This window comes from Cotesia glomerata, linkage group LG6 (assembly GCF_020080835.1).
Source record: "Cotesia glomerata isolate CgM1 linkage group LG6, MPM_Cglom_v2.3, whole genome shotgun sequence".
Lineage (NCBI taxonomy): Eukaryota > Metazoa > Arthropoda > Insecta > Hymenoptera > Braconidae > Cotesia > Cotesia glomerata.
In genome coordinates, this window is record NC_058163.1 from 23,657,304 (window position 1) to 23,684,431 (window position 27,128).

The 27,128-nt window shown below is 22.6% G+C and overlaps 3 protein-coding genes across 6 annotated transcripts; all 3 read left to right on the top strand.

Annotated features, from left to right (window-relative positions):
• Positions 1 to 4,684: 4,684 nt before the first annotated feature.
• LOC123267578 (palmitoyltransferase ZDHHC3) lies at positions 4,685 to 22,195 on the top strand. 3 transcript variants are annotated; one of them, XM_044732291.1, is made up of 9 exons: positions 4,716 to 4,730; positions 4,939 to 4,965; positions 5,080 to 5,205; positions 5,490 to 5,675; positions 7,469 to 7,605; positions 8,309 to 8,393; positions 8,467 to 8,679; positions 8,769 to 8,933; positions 22,183 to 22,195. In XM_044732291.1, exons 2-8 carry the CDS (start codon positions 4,945 to 4,947, stop codon positions 8,928 to 8,930), a joined length of 930 nt encoding a protein of 309 aa, XP_044588226.1. In that variant the 5' UTR covers positions 4,716 to 4,730; positions 4,939 to 4,944; the 3' UTR covers positions 8,931 to 8,933; positions 22,183 to 22,195. The 3 variants fall into 3 exon arrangements, with proteins under 3 accessions (XP_044588228.1, XP_044588226.1, XP_044588225.1); XM_044732290.1 differs by lacking the exon at positions 22,183 to 22,195 and having other exon boundaries at positions 8,769 to 9,032; XM_044732293.1 differs by lacking the exons at positions 4,939 to 4,965; positions 22,183 to 22,195 and having other exon boundaries at positions 4,685 to 4,730; positions 8,769 to 9,032.
• Positions 12,239 to 15,669, top strand: LOC123267589. The gene is made up of 2 exons (XM_044732307.1): positions 12,239 to 12,688; positions 14,883 to 15,669. Exons 1-2 carry the CDS (start codon positions 12,680 to 12,682, stop codon positions 15,144 to 15,146), a joined length of 273 nt encoding a protein of 90 aa, XP_044588242.1. The 5' UTR covers positions 12,239 to 12,679; the 3' UTR covers positions 15,147 to 15,669.
• LOC123267561 (myb-like protein M) lies at positions 21,252 to 25,398 on the top strand. Of its 2 annotated transcripts, none has more exons than XM_044732258.1 (3): positions 21,252 to 21,418; positions 21,751 to 21,803; positions 23,648 to 25,398. In XM_044732258.1, exons 1-3 carry the CDS (start codon positions 21,395 to 21,397, stop codon positions 25,314 to 25,316), a joined length of 1,746 nt encoding a protein of 581 aa, XP_044588193.1. In that variant the 5' UTR covers positions 21,252 to 21,394; the 3' UTR covers positions 25,317 to 25,398. The 2 variants fall into 2 exon arrangements, with proteins under 2 accessions (XP_044588193.1, XP_044588194.1); XM_044732259.1 differs by lacking the exon at positions 21,252 to 21,418 and adding an exon at positions 21,443 to 21,648.
• Positions 25,399 to 27,128: the final 1,730 nt, after the last annotated feature.

Below are 27,128 nucleotides of genomic sequence, written 5' to 3' on the forward strand. Positions count from 1 at the left end.
TTTTGTTAAATATAATAAAAAAATGGTCAAGTGACAGCTAACTTTAATATCATTTAAACCTGTCAAAAAAAATTTTAGTATAAGTGTAATTTTAGTAATTAATTTTCGAAATTGTATTTTTTACACGTAGAGGTATGAAATCTTCCATACCACTCGAGTGGGCCAAAGATTTCATACTAACTTTATCATCTCTCTATACCGCTACGTGTAAAAGATGCAATTTCAAAAATTAATTACTCAAAAACGGTGCGGTCAATTGATCTGAAATTTTGGTAGTGAATTATTAATATATTTATCTTTCAATAAAAAAAATTTCATAATTTTCTGTTGAAATGCCTATCACGCTACAACTACCTTAACATTTAAAATCCTTTTTTTATGAGTTTAATATAAATAAGCAATAATTTTTTTATTTAATCACGATTTTGAGTTTAATTTTTTGTTAATTTAGACTAATTAACTAATCTAACATTTCTTTCAAAATCTATTCTAAAACTTCAATTATAAAAAAAATTATTTAAATTATCATAATTTCAATACGAATTTTCATACTACACGCTACATAATTTTTAATCACATTTCTTATAAATTTAAAATGATTTAATCAAAAAGTAATCAAATAATGAAAAATAATTTTGTTACAAACAGTAATTGAATTGTCAATACATATTTTGTAATGAATTATCTATGAATAAACTTTAAACTTAAATTAAAATCACACATACCTCATTTCTTATCTTATTTCTTCAAGCGATGTGCTAAATTCATATTTTCCTGTGTACATTTTAAATCTAAAAATAATCTTACAAAGCTATGTAATAAATATGTAATGGGTATTAATTAGTATATAAAAAAATTAATATGATTATGAATTGAAAATGAATTTATTAGAGTGATTGTAAGTTTCTGCACTATCGTTTTAATAACGATACTGCGTTGTCATAAGTCAAGTTGATTTTGAAATCATTTTGAAATAAATTTTTCAAAATTTTTTTGCCGTTCTTGTTTCTACACGGAAAAAAGTAAACTGAAATATTCACTCGGATTCCGGTTAATTTTTATAGTTTCAAACAGTAAAGCGGACATCGGGGTCGCAAAAATATAAATATTACAGAGCTTAATGTAGAAAGTATAAAAGCCACAATTTATAATTTAATATCCAAAATAAGTGATTAGTAGCCGTCACTATAGTAAAAAACGACTCTTTCATCTTAAAAAATTACAGTTTCAAACAGTAAAAATTGCCATTTCAATATATAGTCCATATTATGGGGAGAAGGGGAACTCGGATGAAAGAGAAGGGGGTCTCACTCTGAGAGAATTTAACATTTGAAACAGTAAAAATTATACTTTTAAAATATACATTTTACCAGTCTAAGCAAGTCAATAATTACAATTTGATTTTTAGCGTTGCGTTTAAAATTTACCATTTTACTTTGTAAATTTTTATTTTATTTATTTATTTATTTACTTCCCAAAATTACATACATAGTCTTACAAAAATAACTACATATAATCCCCATAGAGACAAAAGATTGTCTGTACATAGGGTAGGGAAAAAGAGATAGGCTTAATGCCTAGTGCTATACAAAATATTCATAACTAATTGAGTCACTCTTTCATGAGCCTTAAAGGATAAATTACAATTATATGTTTGATCTATTTTATATTTTCTTTAATTTTGTATCTGGTTACTAATTTTTTATAATTTTATTATTTTAGAGAATTAGATGAGTTTGAGTATTTGATAACCACTTTTTTATTTCGATTTTGTTTGTTTTATTAAATTTCGACAATTCTTTATATTGCGTTGGTAAAATATTAAAATATTTTGTTGCTACGTAATATGGGCTTTTGCAGTATTTCGTTTTATTGATTTTACATAGTTTTATCTTTTTATGTCTAGATCTACCATCGTAATCATTGTACAGTTTTTTACATGCATCATAGTAGTATAATAAACTATTTAAGATAAAAGTTTGTTTGATATTTAGTAGTGTGTTATGTTCCAGCCTAAGTTTTTTAATTATTCTTTTTTGCATAGACAATAGAGGGTTAATTACATTTTTGTAGGCACCCCCCCCCCAAGCTATAATACCATAGTTTATTATACTTTCAAATAACGCATGATATATCATTTTCAAAGTCCTGGTATCCATCATTTGATCTAGTTTATATATTATAAATTCAAAATATTTAACTTTTTTAATTAATTCTTTTACATGTATATCCCATTTCATCAGATAGTCTATGTATATTCCTAAGTACTTATAATTATCTACTCTTTTGAGATCTTTATTATTTATATACAGTCTTATATTATGCGGTATATTACTTTTAAAACTACAAAATGTTATGTACACTGTCTTATCTACATTTAAAGTTAGTTGGTTGTTTTTTAGCCATTTAAATACTGACGTTGCTTGTGTTAGAAATTTACTAACTTTATTTTATACTTTTTACATATCATAAGATCATTTTTTAGGTACGAAATAATAAATATCAAAGTCTGAATTCTTAGTTATTATACTTTAACATTTTAGACATTTACATAGCGAATATTACTGTTTGAAATAGTATTTTCTTTCATGTAAAGAGTAAATTGTAACGTTCAAATGGTAAATATTATAAAGTGAATAGTAAAATCACGATTTTACTGTTTGAAATGGTAATTTTTAGCAATTACCCGAGAAAAAATATTTATATATAATTATATATATTTATATATAAATTGGTTATATATGATTATATATGAAAAATGGCCAAATATAATCATATCTAATCATATATAATTATATATAACAATATTTAATTATATATTTATTACATCTGATTAATTATTGGGTTAATTTTATGGATATAGTATTTAATATGGTCCTACACAATTCTCTGTAACCAATTATAATGCAAAAAAAATATCTAGCTATAATTTTACGGCTATAACACCAGCGGTCACCCATCCAACTATTAACCCTGCTCAATGCTGCTTAACTTTAGTGATGTCCGTGCGTCTTGAAGTTTCTGTCTGCTGTGCTGCTGTCTTAGATGTCAATGATTCTATGATCTACATAATGTATCATATGAGTTTATCATAAATATAATATAAAAATTGATTTTATAATATATTTGGATAGTCATAATTCATAATTTATTTATTTGACCGAATCTCATTATAATATAACACTTATTTAAATAATAAAATAAATAATGATTTTACTATTAGGTAGTAGCAGAGCAGACCAAAAGATCTCATAGGAAATGTAACAAATTTTTGTATTTCAGAATTATTTAAACGTAATTATAAACATCATTTTACACTTTTCGTGATTACCAAAAAAAAATTTTTTTTCAAAGAAAAAATTTTTATATATGTTAATTATATATAAGCATATATAATTATATATACTTATATATAATTATATATGGGATTATATATAATCTTGGATGGCTGTATATTGCTCCATATATAGTCATTTATAATTATATATGATTATATATGACCTCATATACAATTCCATATATAATCATGTATGATTATATATAACTATATATAATTATATATGGAACCATATATAATCTTGCTTGGCTGTATATTGCTCCATATATAGTCATATATAATTATATATGATTATATATGACCTCATATACAATTCCATATATAATCATGTATGGTTATATATAATTATATATGGAACTATATAATCTTGCTTGGTTTTATATTGCTCCATATATAGTCATACATAATTATATATGATTATATATAACCTCATATACAATTCGGTATATAATCATGTATGATTATATATAGTTGTATATGGAACTATATATAATCCTGCATGGCTGTATATTGCTCCATATACAGTCATATATAATTATATATAATCTTATATACAATTCCATATATAATCATGCATGATTATATATAATTATATATGATTATATATAATAGTATATAATTATATATGTGATTCCATATATAATCATATATAGTCATATATGATTATATACAATTATATATGATTATATAGAAACATTTTTTCTCGGGTAATCATTACTTATTGTAAATTGACTGTTATTTATTACAGTTTACTTTTTTCCGTGTACATATGAACTTTTCTTAAATTTAGATTGATTTTAGAAATAAATACATATTTGTGTCATAATATGAACTTCAAAATGAAATTAAGATTTAAGTTCAGAATGAAGCGAAATTTTTTTTGCACGGGTAAGTGACTGCTAACTTACTTTAATGTCACATTTTTAAGTGAAATGTCTAGTTTACAAATGTCAGATAAATAAATTCCGAAGATATCCGAAGTGGTTACAGAAAACCCGAATATATCCGAACGCGAGTTATGTGTTTCAGTAAATCGGAATATAAATACCTATTTTTCCGATAAAAAATAAATAATTACAATTATAATGTACTTTAAAAAGCAATTATGTTAATTCACATTATTAAAAAGCACAATTGCTTTAAATTAAAAAAATCAGTATTAACTTTTTAACTATTGAAAAAATAATTGGAGTTATTGTCTTAACTGGAGAAATGTCAAACTCAAAATTAAATGACATCAACAATAAACACTTGTAAAAAAATCAATGTCTTATCGATGTAAATTTTTTTTATTTTTAATTATTTATCTTCATAACTAGAATGTTAAAACAAAACTAAAATTAAAAAATGACATTTAAATAAATTAATAAAAATAATTAGCACTCAATAAAATGTAAGTAGACTATTTATAGGTTATATTGATATATATTTTTAAAGGTTTAATTTTATGTAGCAAATACCATCTTATTATTATTTATTTCGTTGAATGTATGAATTGCATAATTGTAGTAATCATCAACATTTTTCGAGTTATCAATTTTATAAGCTATTGATTTATTGTTATTGATTTTTTATTATTTTATTTTTTTTTTTATTTATAGACTCTAATGACTAGTATACATAGAAAGGTAACCTTTATTATATTTTTATTTTATTATTTATATTATTATTTTTATTTTAGGTGAATAATTATTTCATTTCATTCAATCAGTATTAATTAATAATAAAAATAATAAATTTAGATGTATGATTACAAGGGCGATGATAAAAATAAATTAATAGAAGAAATGGATTATGAGTACATGCCATTTCAAAAAGAACGTGACATTCACAACCGATGTTGCGGTGGTAAATTTTGGTGTATTAAGGTATGAATAATTATTTATTTATTTATTATTATTATTATTATAGTTAATATTATCGTCCATAGTTATCATAAATAAATTTTTTTATCTCAGGAATGTGGACAAGATAGGATCATAATAACAAATTACATTATTATTTCTGCTTATTTCTAGCAAAAATAATAATGTAATTTGTTATTATGATCCTATCTTGTCCACATTCCTGGGATAAAAAAATTTATTTATTATTATTATTATTATTATTTTATTATTATATATGTAACTTAAAAAATTTTTAATTGATACAGGATATTTGTGGAATTATTTGCGCTATTCTAACATGGCTGTTAATTATTTATGCGGAGTTTGTTGTTATGGCAGTTATATTAATCCCTACTATAAATACAGTATATTCGAGTTTGAATATGGCAATATTTCAAACCCTGGCATTTTTAGCTTTCGCTTCGCATCTCAGGACTATGTTTACTGATCCTGTAAGTAGAATTTTGTATTTTCAACGCATACTTAAATTTATAAAAGCAAACACTTAAAAAAAGGCAAATTAAGAAAATTACAGATTCTGTAGTATCAATAGCGCTGAGCAAAAAAAAATAGGACTGTTTTTTACATCTATATTCTTTTAATGAAATTTAATGTCGTTATAAAGGTCTTGACTTAAATTTGTGCCTTTTCAAGATTTCATATCATTTTCACTGTTAATCCATTTATTATGATAAGTATTTAGCATTCGGAAATTCTCTATCTCTAGATACATAATTAAGAAATGATCTTGTATCTTGTGAACTATTAATATTTTTAAAGATATAAGCTCATCCCGATGTTACACTCATCGAGACCTTTCATTTGAGTACCCACATCAATTTTTCATATATTTTATATATTTATATATACTATATATATGTATATATGAAAAATATATGAAAAGTGCATGTGGGTACTCAAATGAAAGATCTTGATGAGTGTAACATCGGAATGAGCTTATGTCTTTGAAAATGTCAATAGTTCACAAGATACAAGGTCATTTCTTAATTATTGATATTTTTAAAGATATAAGCTCATCCCGATGTTACACTCATCAATACCTTTCATTTGAGTACCCACATCAATATTTCATATATTTTATATATTATATATATAAATATATGAAAAATATATCAAAAATGCATGTGGGTACTCAAATGTAAACTCTTGATGAGTGTAACATCGGAATGAGCTTATATCTTTGAAAATGTCACTAGTTCACAAGATACAAGGTAATTTCTTAATTATTGATATTTTTAAAGATATAAGCTCATCCCGATGTTACACTCATCAATACCTTTCATTTGAGTACCCACATCAATATTTCATATATTTTATATATTATATATATAAATATATGAAAAATATATCAAAAATGCATGTGGGTACTCAAATGAAAACTCTTGATGAGTGTAACATCGGAATGAGCTTATATCTTTGAAAATGTCACTAGTTCACAAGATACAAGGTAATTTCTTAATTATTGACATTTTTAAAGATATAAGCTCATCCTGATGTTACACTCATCAAGAGCTTTCATTTAAGTACCCACATCAATATTTCATATATTTTAAATATTATATATATAAATATATGAAAAATATATCAAAAATGCATGTGGGTACTCAAATGAAAGCTCTTGATGAGTGTAACATCGGGATGAGCTTATATATTTAAAAACGTCAATAATTCAGAAATTACCTTGTATCTTGTCATCTACTGACATTTTTAAAGATATAAGCTCACCCTGACACTACACTCATCGAGACCTTTCATTTGAGTACCCACATGCATTTTGATATATTTTTCATATATTCATATATATAAATATATAAAATATATGAAAAATTGATGTGGGTACTCAAATGAAAGGTCTCGATGAGTGTAACATTAGAATGCGCTTATATCTAAAAAAATATCAATATTTAAGAAAGTACAGTCTGATTTAACAAAAGTCATTATTTAATAAAGCAAAATTTTAATTATTTCTAAATCACAAATCAGGGCAGCCACATTACATAGTGACTGCAAGGGTTCTAGTTTAAACAGTCACTACCTATTAAAATAAAATCCTGAGATTGTAAAAATTCAATTTTTAAACGAATTTTTCAAGTTTTTTGTTCACTTTCGATAAATTTTATTTAGAATTGTAATTTTTCTTATCGTAAATACTTAAAATTACTCTGGACTTATGATTATAAATTAAAATTTTTAAATTATAATTATGGATATAATAAAATTTAAGGGTGCAGTACCAAAAGGTAACGCTACCAAGGAAATGTTACAACAAATGGGATTTAGAAATGGTCAAGTTATATTCAAATGTCCAAGATGTTGTTCTATAAAACCTGATCGTGCTCATCATTGTTCTGTTTGTCAAAGGTGAAAGTTAATTTATTATCATTCCATTTTCTTTAACAACAACAATAATAATAATAATAATAAAAATTTTAATTTCAAAAAAATTTACATTAAAGTTTATTTTTATAATAATTATATATAAATATATTTAATAGTAAATAATTAAAAATACTTCATTATTATAATAATAGTAAATGGAGAAATTCGATTAAATCACTTATTCATAAAAAATATTAAATATAGATAGATATTTATTTAGCATTGTACAACAGTAAGAACTGCTTTTTACAATTTTTTCATCACAGTATCTTAAATTAATTCTGCATCTTAATAAGTCCTTAAAGCTCTGGTTTTAGCACTGCATTTACTTAAATATTTCATTTCATGTTATCGATAATAATTAAGAAATTTAAAAGAAAAAAAAAATATTAAATATAATTATACAATATATTTTCTGTAGACTGGTTAATACTATAAATCTGAATTTTTTTATTGGCTGTCCAGTAAATATAAATTTGTCATTAAAGATAAATTTGACTGAAAAAATGTACCTTTAATGACAAATTTATATACGAATTTTAAAATCATTTATGCCTGTAGGGAATGCAGGCGAACGATATTATAAATTATTAGATAAATAATTAGTTAAAAAAAAAAATTCGTGCAATAGACTTGGACAGCCAATAAAAAAATTCAGATTAAATATAATATTTAATTACAACAGATGCATAAGAAAAATGGATCATCACTGTCCATGGGTGAATAATTGTGTCGGTGAAAATAATCAAAAATATTTCGTCCTATTCACTGTAAGTCTCAGATTTAAATATTTATCAATAATAATACCAATAATAATTATAAAATAAAAAAATTATTTTGTAGTTTTACATTGCCGGTATATCACTGCAATCACTATTCTTGTGCATACAACAATTTACAATGTGCGTGCGGCAAGAATGGCGTGACTGTACGACGTTCAGTCCACCAGCAACAGTTGTATTACTATTATTTTTAACATTTGAAGCTCTACTTTTTGCTATTTTTACGGTTGTCATGTTGGGAACTCAATTACAAGCTATATGGAATGACGAAACGGTAATTATCTTTATAATTACTTCCATTTAAGTGAATACTTAAATACGATGATTAATAAAATAATGAATAATTTATAATTATATTAAAAGGGCATTGAACAATTAAAAAAAGAAGAAGCTAGGTGGGTACGAAATAGTAGATGGAAATCTCTTCAGGCTGTATTTGGACGATTTTCTATCGCATGGTTTTCACCTTTCACATCACCACCTAACGCCAAAACTAAACTTGATTCTTATTTATATTCCGTATAATTTGTAAATTATATACATCACTTATCATCAAAGACTTTACTTTTATTCTTAAGTAATTGTAATTATTTTTTTTTTAATATATAATATTAAAATTGTACATATTCATAACAAAAAAAATCAAGCGAAGAATATTAATGGGAATTGTCAGTCTTGTTTAAACTTTTGTTTATATCAAGCAAATAATAATAATAATTCAGGGAGCGAGAAATTTTTTTATTTACGCTTGTAATGGGTCCTGCAATGATAGAAGGATTTATTAAATATTAATAATTAAATTTATTTCAAGACAATTATTTAATTTATTAAATTTTAATGAATATTTTTTAACGAATATTTTAATATTTTTAAATATTAAAATAATATTAAATATTAAATAATATTTTAATATTATTTAATAAATATTTTTTAATAAATATTTTTTAATAAATATTTTTTAAGATTCAATAAATATTTATTAACAGTTAATAAAAATTTTGTTGAGTGAATTTGATTTGCTTGCAATGTAATATGATATGAAGATGCATTAATTATATTACATTATAAAAATGTTTATTGTAAAATATTAAATTCTATCACAGCTTATAATTATCTTTTATATTTTTAAATATTAAAATCGTTAATTTATTTAGTGAATTTAATTATTATCATGAATTTCAATTATACACCTAAAGAACAAGATGACACTGGATATCATCCCAGATTATACTCAGTGATATTTGCAGTGAAAAAAATTTTCAGATAGTAGCTAAAAAAAATCCAGATTATACTGCGTGATATCTGGATTATACTCATTGTAATCTGGATTATACTAGCTACTATCTGAAATTTTTTTTCACTCAGTATAATCTAGGATGATATCCAATGTCATCTTGTCCTTTCCGTGTAGACTTATAAAAATTGTCAAAAAAAATTGCTATATTTGATTTTTATTTTAAATAAATATTTATTAATATTTAATAAAAATTCATTAATTGTTAATAAATATTAATTAAATCCTATGATTTTAAAAAAATTATTTATTAACAGTCAATAAAGCTTATTAAATATAAAAAAATCCTTCTATCAGTGTGTTAATTTATAAATTTTATAATTTAAAAAAATTTAAGCGAGTAAGAGTAAAAAAAGAGATACTCGCAGCAGCCTATTCAGGAAAAAGAGAAAAGAGCTAGTAAAGAAGGGGAAGAAACTTCTACTGTACTTAGATTTTAAAATAATTTATTTAATTTATAAATTTACTATTTTATAGGACTCGTTACACGCTTAATTAAAATAAAATTTTATTTTCTTTTTTATACAAAGTCCAGAATGGAAAACATACACTAATAAAGACTTAAAGTGTACCTTTTAATAAATAAAATTCAATTACAAATTATATGTGCCTCAGGTTTTTAAAAATAATTATTCAATTTATATACGTAAAAACAGTTGTAAGAATTATAATAATAATTATTATTATTGTAATATTTGTATAGTTAGTTTTATTATTGAACAGATTAGATTGAAATTATAATTTTTATAAATTTTTTAGTCTAATAGATTTTTTATTTAGCTTGTTTTTATTCAATTTTTATTTTTTTGTACACTTAGAGTGTTAATTGAATCAGTAAAAAAAAACAGATAATTATGATGACATTCCGCAAATATCTTCTTCCGTTTTTGCCGTTTAAGAAAAAAATACTTAAGAAGTTATTAAATAAGATTATAAATAAAATAAATTATGTGTCCATTATCTATTAATTGTAAGAATAATAACAATAATAAATTTGGTGTTTAAATTTTTATTATTATTATTATTATTATTATTATTATTATTATTATTTTTAGACTATTAGCATTTTTTACTTTAAACAAAAATAATAATAATAATAAAAAAAATAATAATAATAAATTTGGTGTTGAAAATTTTATTATTATCATTATTATTATTAATAATGTTTAACAATTATTATTATTATTATTATCAGAATATTAGAATTTTTTACTTTAAACAAAAATAATATTAATAATAATAATAATAATAATAAATTTGGCATTTAAAATTTTATTATTATTATTATTATTATTATTATTATTATTATTATTATTATTATTATTATCAGAATATTAGCATTTTTTACTTTAAACAAAAATAATATTAATAGTAATAATGATAATAATAATAATAATAATAATAATAATAATAATAATAATAATAAAAATAAATTTGGTATTTAAAATATTGTTATTATTATTATTATTATTATTATTATTATTATTATTATTTTCAGGACATTGAAATTTTTTCTTTAAACAAAAATAGTAATAATAATAATTAATTTGATGTTTAAAATTTCATTATTATTATTTTTAGAAAATTGGCAATTTTTTACTTTAAATAAAAATAATAATAATAGTAATGATGATAATAATAATAATAATAATGATAATAATAATAAAAATAAAAATAAAATGTACTGTGACAATTTGTGCAATTTAATGCAAAGCATTATATGTCTAAAAAACGAATTTTGTTTAAAAAAAAAATTGAAAAAAATAAATATATATATTACACTAATTGTCAAATTATTTATTACAAGTAATTATTAATTTAACGATTATGTATTTAATAAAACAAGGTGTATCTATTTATAACAGACATTTTAATTGTTTATTAGATAGTTTTCGATAAAACAATAATTATTCAAATTTATGCTGAAGAAAAGAAGAAAATAGATAAGTATATCAAGATTAACGATACAGCCGGATACAAAATCTAAAATTGAATGTTCTCACGGTAAAATTAAAAAACGTCTACAAACTAACTTATTAAACTGGTTATTAATCAAGTGATAAATTAAGAAATATTCTCGGCATAATGATCTAGGGTTTGATTTTGAATAAATGCAAAGAAATAAAAAACGAATGAATGAAAAAAATCGATAGCAGGGGAGAGCGTGTTCCTATTTAAGATCTATGCACTTTCATCGCGTTCCGTTTGAATTTCTTATGCCCTGTTGGAGATCAAGTGGTGGCAAGCTTTTTCATATCAAATGTCGAATTACTTGATCTATACATACAAGGTCGTTCGAGCGAGTGTTTCATTTTTTGTAATCATTAATATCTATCTATATATCTATATATTTATACATAACTAAGCTATCTAAGCTGTTACTTTGTATCGTAGATGCTTTAGTGAGCTGAATCACTTCAGCAGAAACTTGACAGCAGCTGAGTGAATACAGTCCTCGCTCTCTGTATTTGACTCGTCCGTACAGGACCATTCTCTGTATTTGACTCGTCCTTATCCATAAGAGCTGTGTAAAATCGTCAAATATAGAGGAAGAATGTGGTCAAATACAGAGATCGGTCAAATACAGAGAGGTCCAATACAGAGAGCGTCGACTGTACAAGCCTAAGAAGTATCAGTATAAGTAGTCGACTTTCACTTTTATTATAATAATAATAATAATGAAAAGACAGCACCAACTTATACTCACACTTATAATCAGTAAGAATCATTGGTAGATAGAGTTGCTGTTAATCCTATAGTATTACTAAAACTATATCACCACAAGTTGTTTTATCACTACTTTTTATTTCCGTAATTCTACAACTCATTTTTAATTTTTATTTTTAATAATTATTGGACTGAAACAGTTTAATCAGATCCTTGATCTTGTTGAGGTCACATATTTCACATTATTTATCCGACATTATTCTTCACCAGATAAATACATAGATAAAGACATTTAACGTCGAGGATTTGAAATATGAAGGCGGTAAGTACTATTTATGATTGTTAATTCATTAATATACTTCAATTGTAGATAATTTTGCAAAAACTTTTCTTCCCGAAGAAATTTTAATCTAATATATATTTTTAGTTGAACATTCTCATGGATTTTTCTTAAAATTTATAACCGATATCTATTTCTTCTTTACTTAAGAAGCTATAAGCTAGAAATCAAATAATGTATGGTCATTTTCTTCGGTGTTCGACCGGTCTACTTCTTGTGTTATATTCATGAGTATTATCGAGATTAACTGTAATATTTTACTTTATTAAGACAATGTACATATTATTTTCACTTGAATTGCATTGTTTTTATTTGTTCTATTATGATTTGAGGAACGAGTCATGCTTTTTATTGAATTACATAAAAAGAAAAGAAATTTAAAAGGAATAAATCTTTTCTTCTTTAGAATTTTAATAGAAGAAAACGTAAAAATTAATTAAAAAAATTATATATATATTTTTTATAAATTGAATACTATAAAAATATTCTACATTTAGAAATTAAAAACAACTAGCGACCTTGCAGTCACTATGTGACTGCCGAGAATTATGAACTATAAATAGATAAAATTTTGCTTTATTAAATAATAACTTTTGTTGAATTGCACTGTACTTTCTTAAATATTGACGTTTTTTGAGATATAAGCTCATCTCGATGTTACACTCATCGAGAGCTTTCATTTGAGTACCCACATGCATTTTTGATATATTTGTCATATATACATATATATAAAATATATAAATATATGAAAAAATGATGTGGGTATTCAAATGAAAGGTCTCGATGAGTGTAACATCGGGATGAGCTTATATCTTTAAAAATGTCAGTAGTTAACAAGATACAAGGTCATTTCTTAATTAGTGATATTTTTAAAGATATAAGCTCATCCATAAGATGTTACACTCATCAAGAGCTTTCATTTGAGTACCCACGTCCATTTTTGATATATTTTTCATATATTCATACATATAATATATATAAATATATAAAAAATTCATGTGGGTACTCAAATGAAAGGTCTCGATGAGTGTAACATCGGGATGAGCTTATATCTTTAAACATGTCTATATTTCACAAGATAAAAGGTAATTTTTTAATTATTGACATTTTTAAAGATATAAGCTCATCCATAAGATGTTACACTCATCAAGAGCTTTCATTTGAGTACCCACGTCCATTTTTGATACATTTTTTATATATTCATACATATAATATATATAAATATATAAAAAATTCATGTGGGTACTCAAATGAAAGGTCTCGATGAGTGTAACATCGGGATGAGCTTATATCTTTAAACATGTCTATATTTCACAAGATAAAAGGTAATTTTTTAATTATTGACATTTTTAAAGATATAAGCTCATCCATAAGATGTTACACTCATCAAGAGCTTTCATTTGAGTACCCACGTCCATTTTTGATATATTTATATGTATATATATATATATATATAAATATATGTGAAAAATTCATGTGGGTACTCAAATGAAAGGTCTCACTGAGAGTAATGTTGGGGTGAGCTTATATCTTTAAAAATGTCAATAGTTCACAAGATATTTGTTAAATTGCACTGTACTTTCTTAAATATCGACGTTTCTAAAGATATAAACTCATCTTGATGTTATACTCAACGAGACCTTTCATTTGAGTACCCACATGCATTTTGATATATTTTTCATATATACACATATATAAATATATAAATATATGAAAAATTGATGTGGGTACTTAAATGAAAGGTCTCGATGAGTGTAACATCGGGATAAGCTTATATCTTTAAAAATGTCAATAGTTCTCAAGATATAAAGTAATTTTTTAATTATGTATCTAGAGATAGAGCATTTTCGAATGCAGCCTAAATACTTATCATCATAAATTAACTATCCTGGACAAAAAATTTTTGTTATTCTTCCAATAATATAGATTATAAATTGTAATTTTTATAAAAAAAAAAATCTCTTTTAATTCTATGTGGAATATTATTATTAAATTTTTCTAGTAAAATCTTTATTAATAAATATCTAAAAAAAATTATTATATTAAATTGTTCAATATAAAAAATTCTAGAGTGAAGAAATCTTTATTTAGACATAATTTTTTTTCTTTCTGTAAAAAAAAACCGACATTATAAATTCCATCCAGCGATTTTCTAAAAAAAACATAATTTTTACAGTTTATCATTCTTCTTCTCTTCATCATCGGACTCATCGATGCATACGACCCAAATGACAAAGATCTAACAACAATTCTCCTACCGGAAGGCGAATTTGAAGCTTTTTATCTAAAAGGCCCGCAAAGTGAAGAAGAAAACGCGGCTCGGCCGGCTCACTTACACGGATCTTTTCACGCATATCGTCACCCGGCGCTTGTCAATGCTCCAAACAGCGCAGCTTATGGGTTTCGCTTTGACGGCAAGCGACGATTTAATTACGACTAGAGATCATTACTCATAATGACAAATAGAGTTAAGTACAAGGTTAGAAACATTTTGCCGGATGGATGCCTCCGAGAAAGATTAATCACGTTGGAAAATCTAACAGTCATATCAAAAATAATAACAGCAGTAATATAAGATATACGCAAGCTTGCAGCAATTTACGTTTATTTTTTTGTTTGTTCCATATAATCAAACAGTATGGGCGTTCTTAGCTTCACCATTAACTAGCCTATCTCAGAAGAGAATACTGCTGTATCTATATATAAGTAGTTTTCATGTTGAATTTATAAACGTATCATTAATCAAGACCTAAACATCTATCTTGATTGATTCCTGTTTTCATCCAACTCAGCAAAACCGTCCTGTGGTTTTAACTCTACTTTTTTTACTTTTTTTTTAAGCGGTTGGTTATTATTTTATTGGGATTAGTATAAATATTCATTTTTATGCGGTTTCTAAATTTCTATTGGAAAATAAGTTTAATTTAGTTTTAGATTTATATTTATAATGTGTAATAATATATCACAATAAAATTTTAAATTTTTTGATTTTTCTTGAAAAATCGAGGTTTGAAAAATTATTTATAAAAAAATTGCCCTTATCGATTTCTAAAAATATCAATAATTAAGAAATGACCTTGTATCTTGTGAACTATTGACATTTTTAAAGATATAAGCTCATTCCGATGTTACACTCATCGAGACCTTTCATTTGAGTACCCACATCAATTTTTCATATATACATATATATATATAATTTATATAAATATATGAAAAATAGATGTGGGTACTCAAATGAAAGCTCTTGATGAGTGTAAGATCAAAATGAGCTTATATCTTTAAAAATGTCAATAGTTAAGAAAGTACAGTGCAATTATAACAAATATTTTGTGAACTATTGACATTTTTAAAGATATAAGCTCATCCCGATGTTACGCTTATCACGAACTTTCATTTAAGTACCCACATCAATTTTTCATATATTTATATATAAATGTATATATGAAAAATATATCAAAATGCATGTGGGTACTCAAATGAAAGCCCTCAATGAGTGTAACATCGGAATGAGCTTATATCTTTCAAAATGTCAATAATTAAGAAATGACCTTGTATCTTGTGAACTATTGACATTTTTTAAAGATATAAGATCATCTCGATGTTACACTGATCGAGACCTTTCATTTGAGTACCCACATCAATTTTTCATATATTTATATATTTATATATATATATATATATATATATATATATATATATATATATATATATATATATATATGAAAAATATATCAAAAATACATGTAGGTACTCAAATGAAAGCTCTTGATGAGTGTAACATCGATATGAGCTTATATCTTAAAAAACGTCAATAGTTAAGAAAGTTTTGTGCAATTTAATAAATATCTTGTGAACTATTGATATTTTTAAAGATATAAGCTCATCCCGATGTTACATTTATCAAGAGCTTTCATTTGAATACCCACATCAATTTTTCATATATTTAATATATTACATATATGTATATATGTATATATGAAAAATATATCAAAAATGCATGTGGGTACTCAAATGAAAGCTCTTGATGAGTGTAACATCGAGATGAGCTTATATCTTTAAAAACGTCAATAGTTAAAAAAGTACAGTGCAATTTAACAAAATTCATTATTTATTAAAGCAAAATTTTATTTATTTATAGTTCACAAGTCACGGCAGTCACATAGTGACTGCAAGGTTGCTAGTATAGATTAAAATTTCTTCTTCAATAAACTGAAGTAATTTACTTAATTTTCTATTTTAACTCACAACTATCTTCAAATAAATTAACTTGGTTGTATTCTAAGTGAATTATGACCCTGGTTCAAGTATTCATCACATTAATGATATTTAAAATAATAAATAGTTTATCTTTAGTGAATAAATCATTAGAAATAGGAGACACATGGGAAGAATATGACGATCCGCTTTTAGTAGTTCCTTTTAAATTTAACAATTTGGTTACTAATATATCCAGCGAAGATGAAACAGAAGATTACAATCCCCTAGTAGGCGCTCCTATTAATAAATCGTGGAGTGACTTATACCTGTTGACTCAAGATCAAAACTTCTTTCTTCTTAAACTGGGACGTCGAATTTCTATTTAAAAAACTCAATTTTTCATATAAATTCTCCTGAGAAAAAATTTCCCTTATTCTTTCAACTATATAAAATATTTTATATATTTTATATATAATTACAATAAACATGTAATTTATTTATTTTATTAATTTATTATTATCTACAGCAAATAAGGACAGAGCAATAAGTTTTTACAGTAGCGTATGTACATACAAAAAAGTTGTAATCATAGAAACTCGCGTGCATTCCTTGATTAGTACTTCGACACTGCTTTCTATAAATAAACTTAACTTGCTAACTAAATCAAGAGGAATTAGTAATTAAAACCATTCAAGGACACTGGTTTTTCTTATTCTTAAACTTTAATGCACTTGACTAGCTTAAATTCCCAATATTTTATCTTTATTACAACTGGCTTCGTGAGTCAACTTCAAGAAAATTCTTTAAGCTGACTACTTTCTTCGTTTGTATTTTAATTTATATATTTTAACATTTAGAATTAATTTTTTTTTAATAACATGTACTAACAAAAGCAATTAAATACTTTTGAATAACTCAAATAGTTTAAGACGACGGATGTAGATACAAATAGGTGTATTAAGCTATCAAGTCAAATATTTTATTTTAATGTCGGAAATAGAAAAATTCTTTTCCGCAGAGAAATCCATATCTATAAGCGTTCTATCATTTAATTATATGTGTCAAGAGGCGGACTAATTTACTCTCTCGCACATCTGCAATTTACATTCTATTCCCGGTTAGCAAATTTTCTCGATTAAGCTTATCTATACTTTGCACCATATTTAATATATTCTATGTGTAATGCATAACTTAAATTTCCTTTTCTATTTCTGGGTAGAAATATTTGTTATTTTTTAAAATAGTTATAATTTGTCCTCTTTATTAATATTCAATGCACGCCTTGTCTGTATTTATGTCATTTATTTATGTACAAATCCAGTCTGGTAGTTTAAAAATTTACTTCTGAATAAAATCAACACTTGTCTTTAACTAATTTATAACTTGTGATACGGTAATTAAATTTTATCGGAATTAAGTACTGTAAATTACAAACAAGATCATTATTAAATTTTAGTAATTAATTAACACCCTAAAATTGAGTAATTTTTTTTTAATCATTTATTTCTTCTTTAAAACAATTTAAATTTTGCATTAATTATGAAACAAAAATTTTATGTTAATTTAACTTAAAATGATAATTATATTTGACACCGCATAATTTATTTATTATTTAATATTTAATGAATTATTCATAATAATTCATTATTTCTTCTTTAAATCAATTAAATTTTTGAATTAATTATAAAAGAACAATTTTTTCTTCTTTTTATTTAAAATTAATTCATAATTAAAATAAATTAAAAAATATTTTATCAAAATTAATTATTTAACGTAATAAAATTTAATAACGTAAAATTTAGTAATTTTTTTTTAAATAATTTATTTCTTCTTTAAAACAATTAGAATTTTGAATTAATTATAAAAGAAAAATTTTTTCTTCTTTTATTTAAAATTAATTCATTATTAAGATAAGTTAAAAAAATATTTTATCAAAATTAATTACTTAAAATAATAATAAAATTTTATAACAAAATTTAGCAATTTGTTTTTTAATAATTTATATCTTCTTTATAACAAAATTTTGAATTAATTATAAAAGAAAAATTTTTTCTTCTTTTATTTAAAATTAATTCATAATTAAGATCAGTTAAAAAATGTTTTATCAAAATTAATTACTTAAAATAATAAAATTTTATAACGTAAAATTTATTAATTTTTTTTTAATAATTTATTTCTTCTTTAAAACAATTAGAATTTTGAATTAATTATAAAAGAAAAATTTTTTCTCCTTTTATTTAAAATTAATTCATTATTAAGATAAGTTAAAAAAATATTTTATCAAAATTAATTACTTAAAATAATAATAAAATTTTATAACAAAATTTAGCAATTTGTTTTTTAATAATTTATATCTTCTTTAAAACAAAATTTTGAATTAATTATAAAAGAAAAATTTTTTCTTCTTTTATTTAAAATTAATTCATAATTAAGATCAGTTAAAAAATGTTTTATCAAAATTAATTACTTAAAATAATAAAATTTTATAACGTAAAATTTAGTAATTTTTTTTTAATAATTTACTTTATCTTCTTTAAAACAATTAAAATTTTGCATTAACTATAGAACCAAAATTTTTTATTAATTCTTTTTTCACTTTCATGTAAATTTATTTATACTTATACAATAACAAAATTTTTATGAAAATTAATTTCTTAAAATAATTTAAATGATAATTTAATTTGATACCGCACAATTGAGTAATTTTTTTTATTAATTATTTATATCTTCTTTAAAACAACAACAATTTAATATTAATTAAGAAATAGAAATTTTTTCCTTTTTTTATTGTAAATTAATTTAAAATTATAAGTTAATAAAATTTTATCAAATTAATTACTTAAGAAATAAAATTTGATATCGCATAATTTAGTAATTTTTTTTATTAATTCCTTATATTTTCTTTGAAACAATAAAAATTTTGTATTAATTATAAAGCAGAAATTTTTTCTTCTTTTCATTGTAAATTAATTTATAATTATAAATTAATAAAATTTTATCAAAAATAATAACTTAAAATAATAAATAAGATGATTGAATTTTCTTCTGTAAATTATATTTTTTTTTATAATTTATATCTTCTTTAAAACAATAAAAATTTTACATTAATTATGAAAAAAATTTTTTTTTTATTTTTTCTTCTTTTTATTATAAATTGATTTATAATTGATAAGTTAATAAAATTTTATTAAAATTAAAAATTAATTGTAACAATAAATAAAATTTAGTAATTTTTCTAATAATTTGCATCTTCTTTAAAACAATAAAATATTTACATTAATAATGAAACAAAACCTTTCTTTTTAAAACCTTTCTTTACTTTATTGTAAATTAATTTTTAACTATAATGTTAATAAATTTTATAAAAATCATTAAATTTCAAATCCTTAAATCTAGTATATTTTTAAATAATTTATATTTTCTTTATAACAATAAAAATTTTATAGCATTAATTATAAAACAAAAATTTTTCGTTCATTTTTTCTTCACTTTATTGTAAATTAATTTATAATTATAATTGTAAATTAATTTATAATTATAATTATAAATTAATAAAATTTTATCAAAAATAGTTACTTAAAATAATAAATAAGATGATTAAATTTTCTTCCATAAATTTTATTATTTTTTTTCAATAATTTATATCTTCTTTAAAACAATAAAATTTTTATATTAATCATGAAACAAAACCTTTTTTCACTTTATTGTAAATTAATTTTTAAGTTAATAAATTTTATAAAAATAATCCTTAAATCTAATATTTTTTTAAACTAAAAATTCTATAGCAAGAAAAAAAATTTTTTTATTGATTTTTTCTTCACATCAATATCAAACACTAAAGAAGCGATAAAATATTAATTTATGCTATCCATACTGTAATTAATATTACATAGACCTTTTAAGATAGCGAAGATGCCACAGATTTTCTGTAGCGAAACGTATTAAAAATTACTCAAATAAAAGAACAATCTAAACCGCGATCAGTTGGCCTATAAAATCATTCACCAACATGTGAAGAATATAAATGCGGAAAACAATATTATCAAACATAATTTATTAATCATAAACGTCAACTCGCTTTTCAAGATCACCGGATCATCTGAAACAATAATTTAAAAAAAAATTTGAAACTTCGACAGAGTCTGATTGGTGATTCATAGAGTAGGCATATGAATAAGTAGGAATATTACCATAAATGTATTAGAATGAGAAAATACATGATACCAGGTGGAAGGTATATAAATGTAGTACAAGTGATAAGTGTACTACATATACTTATACCTTGTATTTACACACACAAGACAAGTTTACGGGTAAATGAGGAGAGCCTTTAAAAGACTTGAGGACATGATGTTACCCGACAGTCGTTACTCGTTACTCGGTACTCGGTACATCCAGGCTTTGTAGAGCTAGTGCGACTTGTTGTCAGTGTGTGCAAGTACTACAAGTGATTTAGTACTTACTCTTTATATCTGGAGTCCATGTGATACCATGAGAATTATATGTCTGATAACGGTGAGTGGATGTCGTTTCACTGATCAGACTTAATTATTTATAATCAAATTGATTATTAGAACGTGATTAACTATAGAGTGTTCGGTTATTAATATTATTATTATCATCTTCATTACTGGATATTAATTACGTTGTGGGTGCTTTTTATTTCATTTCTTCTTTGTGATACCAATATACAAGTGATATCTATCAAAGTGCTCTCTGAAATGATTCTGCTATTTTATTTTTGTGTAAATTATTATTTATATTTTTTTTTTTGTTTTTATATATGTATAAATAAATTTTTTTATTATTTTTATGAATTATTTTTATATTAAATATTTCTTCTTTAGGTTGGTTCAATTTTTCTTTCTGTTACTACTGCTGAGGGTGAAATACCAACTGGGTAAACAATTTATTATTATTATTATTATTTATTAAAGAAAATTTATTATTTTTTTTAAATAATAATTTTTTAATAAATCCTATTTGATAATTAAAATCACTGATCTTAATAATATTTATAAAATATTATTATTATTATTATTATTATTATTATTATTATTATTATTATTATTATTATTATTATTTATTAAAGAGTATTTATTATTTTTTAATAATAATTTTTTAATAAATCCTCTTCAATAATTAAAATCACTGATCTTAATAATATTTATAAAATATTATTATTATTTTTATTTTTTAATAAAGAAGATTTATTATTTTTTAAAATAATAATTTTTAATAAATCCTATTTGATAATTAAAATCACTGATCTTAATAAGATTTATAAACTATTATTATTATTATTACTATTATTATTATTATTATTATTATTTATTAAAGAGTATTTATTATTTTTTAATAATAATTTTTTAATAAATCCTCTTCAATAATTAAAATCACTGATCTTAATAATATTTATAAAATATTATTATTATTATTATTATTATTATTATTATTTATTAAAGAGTATTTATTATTTTTTAATAATAATTGTTTAATAAATCCTCTTCAATAATTAAAATCACTGATCTTAATAATATTTATAAAATATTATTATTATTTTTATTTTTTAATAAAGAAGATTTATTATTTTTTTAAAATAATAATTTTTTAATACATCCTCTTCAATAATTAAAATCACTGATCTTAATAATATTTATAAAATATTATTATTATTATTATTATTTATTAAAGAGTATTTATTATTTTTTAATAATAATTTTTTAATAAATCCTCTTCAATAATTAAAATCACTGATCTTAATAATATTTCTAAAATATTATTATTATTATTATTATTTAATAAAGAAGATTTATTCTTTTTATAAAATAATAATTTTTTAATAAATCCTCTTTAATAATTAAAATCACTGATCTTAATAATATTTATCAAATATTATTATTATTATTATTATTATTTCTTGTTTAAAAATATTGATTAAAAAAAAATTAAAAATGATCGAATTTGAATTTTTTGTAATAATTATAATTTTTTTATTTGTATATATAATTTTTTTAATCAATATTTTTAATCAGCATTATTGTTATTATTATCATTAATATTATAAAATTAAAATTTTTATATTTATTAAATATTTTTATTTTTGAAAAATTAAAAAACTGTCAAATTATAACATTTCCTGTTTAATTATTAATAATAATTATGATTAATATTATTAAATTAAAACTTTTTAAATTTATTAAATTTTTTTATATTTGAAAAATTAAAAAACTGTCAAATTATAAAACTTCCTGTTTAATTATTAATAATTATTATTAAATAAAAATTTAAAAACTGTCAAATTATAATACTTTTTGTTCAATTAATAATAATAATTATTATTATTAATATTATTAAATTAAAACTTTTTATATTTGAAAAATTTTAAAACTATGTCAAATTATAATACTTCCTGTTTAATTATTAATAATTATAATTATCAATAATTAAACTGTAATAATTATTACTAATTAATAATTAATTTAATGTATTTAGATGATTTTTATAAAATATTAAAATAATATTTTAAACATTATTTTATATTTATTCTTAACAATATTTTAAAAATTTCAATTATTGCCACCAAATTTCTTAAATAATAATAATAATTAAAATAAATTTTAATTAATATTAAACTAATTTATTAAAATTAATATTAAATTGATTAATTAAAATTAATATTGAATTAATTAATAAAAATTAATATCAACAAAAAAAAAATAAAAAACATTAAAATTATTTCAGCAACAACGTCCAGCGAAGCCCCCGCGCCTTGCTGTTAAAACCAGTAATAAAAGAAGTCGAAGATGACGGTCCATTCGACTTCCTCGCAAACTGGATCTCCCGGATGATAAACCCTCCAAAAAAGCCTAAGTTATCAATGCTCGGCCCGATCCACGTCCCGGGAATCAACGACGAAGTTTACCTGGACAACCCAATGCCATCCCGAGCTCCGAGCCGCGTGGTGATCCGAATGATGCCTGATAGCTTAAAAACCCAATCATTCCCCGGAATGTCTCTCCAGTCAAACTCTTTCTCTCCCTTTTTCCCTATTTCTTCTACACGAGTCCCCATGATGTCCACAAATTTCCATCCCATGCTATCAACCGCTTCCTCATGGCGCTATCCTCAATTTCCTCCTCAAAACCGACCGGAAGAATTTTACGGGAACAATTTTAACAGCCCTCAAAATTACTACAAAGATTTTTCTCCCCAGCCGTATCAGAAACCTCATTTTTCTCCCAATCCGACACCAAATGAACCTTTCCGTCCTTTAGTTCCTCAATCTTCTTCTTCTTCTTCTTCTTCTTCCTACTCTACCTTTATTAATAAAAATAAAAATCATAATTCAATTTCCGGTAATAATTTTAATTACGGATCAAATTATCGTCCGCCGTATTCAACTCAAGATAATTCTCAGTACAATTATAATTATAATAGTCAACCTTTAAATGGTAATATTTCTTCAGGAAATTCTTACAAATTAAATGATAATCAAGAAGAAGAAGAATTTATAGAAGAATTAAAAGAAACTGTTGAAACAGTAGATTTTAATAAAGTTTCTTCAACAAAGCGCCCTAAAATAACAACAACTAAATCTTCTCCATCGTCTTCAGTGTCGGTAAGTGAAAACGAAATTTACCGAGCTGATCGGATGATTCCGACAAATCCGAGCTATAAAGACACAAGATATTGGCGGCCATTGAAGACAACTTCCGCTATTATTAAACCTTCTGCTTCTTTAAGACCTACTACGTACAGACCGACTTCATTATTACCAATTACAACAACTCCCAGCAGTACAAATCGATATAGTGCGAGAGATATTCAAGAAATTCCTCCGCCTAATTTGAGAAACTGGAGAGAGGTCGGTAATATTCAGGACAATTCTTCTGAAGTTGTTTATTTCAATAGTAATGATGATAGTGAGAGTGATAATGATAGAGAATGGATTGTCACTGAAAAAAGCTCGGATTCGAGGATGGACGACTTGAAGATTAATGAAAAAGATGAGGACGGAATCACCACCAAAGATGGAATCACTTTGGGAAGAGGAGAGACTCAGGAACACAATCGAGGGCAGGATAGAAAATTTAACGCGAGAGTTTTGAGGAAGCAGAGAATTTTTGGGGGTAATAATAATAGTACGAGGGGAATGGGGAGAGAATGGAAAGCACCGACGACGATGATTACTAGTACGACGAAGGAGGAGGAGGAGAGATTTACTAGGAGGTTTAATAATACCGCGGGGAATATTGATAGTGTAATGGAGTTAACTGCGAGTAATAATTGGAGGGATGATATTAAAAAGAATAAGAGAAAATTGGATAAATTGAAGAATAGTAATAGGAGAGTAAGGATTGTTGAAAGTGTCCAGAGTTCTGTTTCTATGACTAGTTCTAAGGACACGTAATTTTATTTGCCATTTTAAGAAAGTGGAACTAATAGACATTTTATTATTTTTGGAATTTTTGTAACCAATTATTGTAAAGAAATAATTTTTCTTTAAATTATACAGTAAAAATTTTACCCAAAAAAATTTTTTATATGAAATATTTTACACTTTTTTGTGTAAATTTTCTTCAATACAAAAAAGTGTTAAATATTTTTTTCATTTACGCATTTATAATTTTATAAAATTTCTGAATAAGAATTTTTTTTCTAATTTTTTATTATTATTATTTAATTACTGTTATAACAAGTTAATTATTATAAAAAAAAATTTTTTTCTTAATTTCCACGGTAAAAATTTTGCGTTATTGCGCAAAAAAATTTTTTCATGAAATATTTTACTTTTTTGGATTAATTCTCTTAAATTGATACAAAAAAGTGTAAAATATTTTTTAAAACAAATTTTTTTTACTTTACGCATTTATAATTTTATAAAATTTCTAAATAAGGTTTTTTTTTCTAATTTTTTATTATTATTATTTCATTGTTTATATAACTAGTTAATGATTATAAAAAAAAAAATTTTTTTTCTTAAATTAATTCTTACGGTAAAAATTTTGTGTTATTGCGTAAAAAAATTTTTTAATGAAATATTTTACACTTTTTTGTGTAAATTCTCTTAAATATAATACAAAAAAGTATTAAATATTTTTTAAAACAAATTTTTTTACTTAACGCATTTATAATTTTGTAAAATTTCTAAATAAGGATTTTTTATCATTATTATTTCATTATTTTTATAACTTGTTCGGCTACCCAATTTCAAAACACGGTAACTAGCAATTTTAGAAATTTATCTTGTTAAAAAAAAGTTTGCGCGCGTAATTTATAAAAAATTTATTTTACGAATAGAAAATACTTGAATATAAATATTTTCAAGAAAAAATACTTGAAATTAAGGTCTAAAATTTATAAGAAATGCAGCAATACTAAAAAAAAAAATCAAATATAAAAATTTTGCAGTTACTGTGTTACTGTGTATTAAAATTTTAAAACTTTAAAATTTTTTAATTAGGTAGCCGAGTTAATTATCATAAAAAAAAAATTTTTTTCTTAATTCGCGCAATAAAAATTTTGTATTATAGCGCAAAAAAATTTTTTAATTCAATATTTTACACTTTTTTGGGTTAATTTTCTTTAATTCTCTTAAATTAATACAAAAAAGTGTTAAATATTTTTTTTTTTAATTTTTTAATGTCTGCATTTATAATTTTCTAAATGAAAATTTTTTTCTAATTTTTTATCATTAAAACTTCATTATTTTTATAACTAGTTAATTATTATAAAAAAAAAATTTTTTCTTAATTCGCACAGTAAAATATTTAACACTTTTATGTCTACATTTAACAATTTTTTATATTACTTCTCTTAAATCAACCCAAAAAAAGTGTTAAATATTTATCAAAAATTTTGTACTCCAAGCATTTATAATTTTAAAAAATTTCTTCATAAAGAATTTTTTTCCTAATTTTTTATGATCAAAATAAAATTCCAACAAAAATCTAAAAAATAATGAAATGTCTATTAAATTCAATATCATTAAAAACAATTGTTTTGTTGATTATTTATATTGTTAATAATGAATCTTTTAGTAAGAATTAGTAAGTAAATGAATTCAATTAACATTAATTCAGTATTGCAAATGTTTTTATTCTTACTAGAAGATTAACGAACAAAGTATTTTATTGTATTTATATATTTTTATCTATTGTTAAACCCAAAATACTCAAAGCTATATTGAATATAAGTGATATAATATTGTTTTAGTATTCAA

Bases quoted from the DNA above. Each gene is read 5' to 3' on its own strand.
- LOC123267578 (XM_044732291.1), top strand. From the start codon at position 4,945: ATGACTAGTATACATAGAAAG. The intron at 5,676-7,468 runs GTAAGTAGAATT...ATAAAATTTAAG, and splicing joins GGACTATGTTTACTGATCCT to GGTGCAGTACCAAAAGGTAA. The intron at 8,394-8,466 runs GTAAGTCTCAGA...ATTATTTTGTAG, and splicing joins AATATTTCGTCCTATTCACT to TTTTACATTGCCGGTATATC.
- LOC123267561 (XM_044732258.1), top strand. From the start codon at position 21,395: ATGAGAATTATATGTCTGATAACG. The intron at 21,419-21,750 runs GTGAGTGGATGT...TTTCTTCTTTAG, and splicing joins GAATTATATGTCTGATAACG to GTTGGTTCAATTTTTCTTTC. The intron at 21,804-23,647 runs GTAAACAATTTA...AAATTATTTCAG, and splicing joins GAGGGTGAAATACCAACTGG to CAACAACGTCCAGCGAAGCC.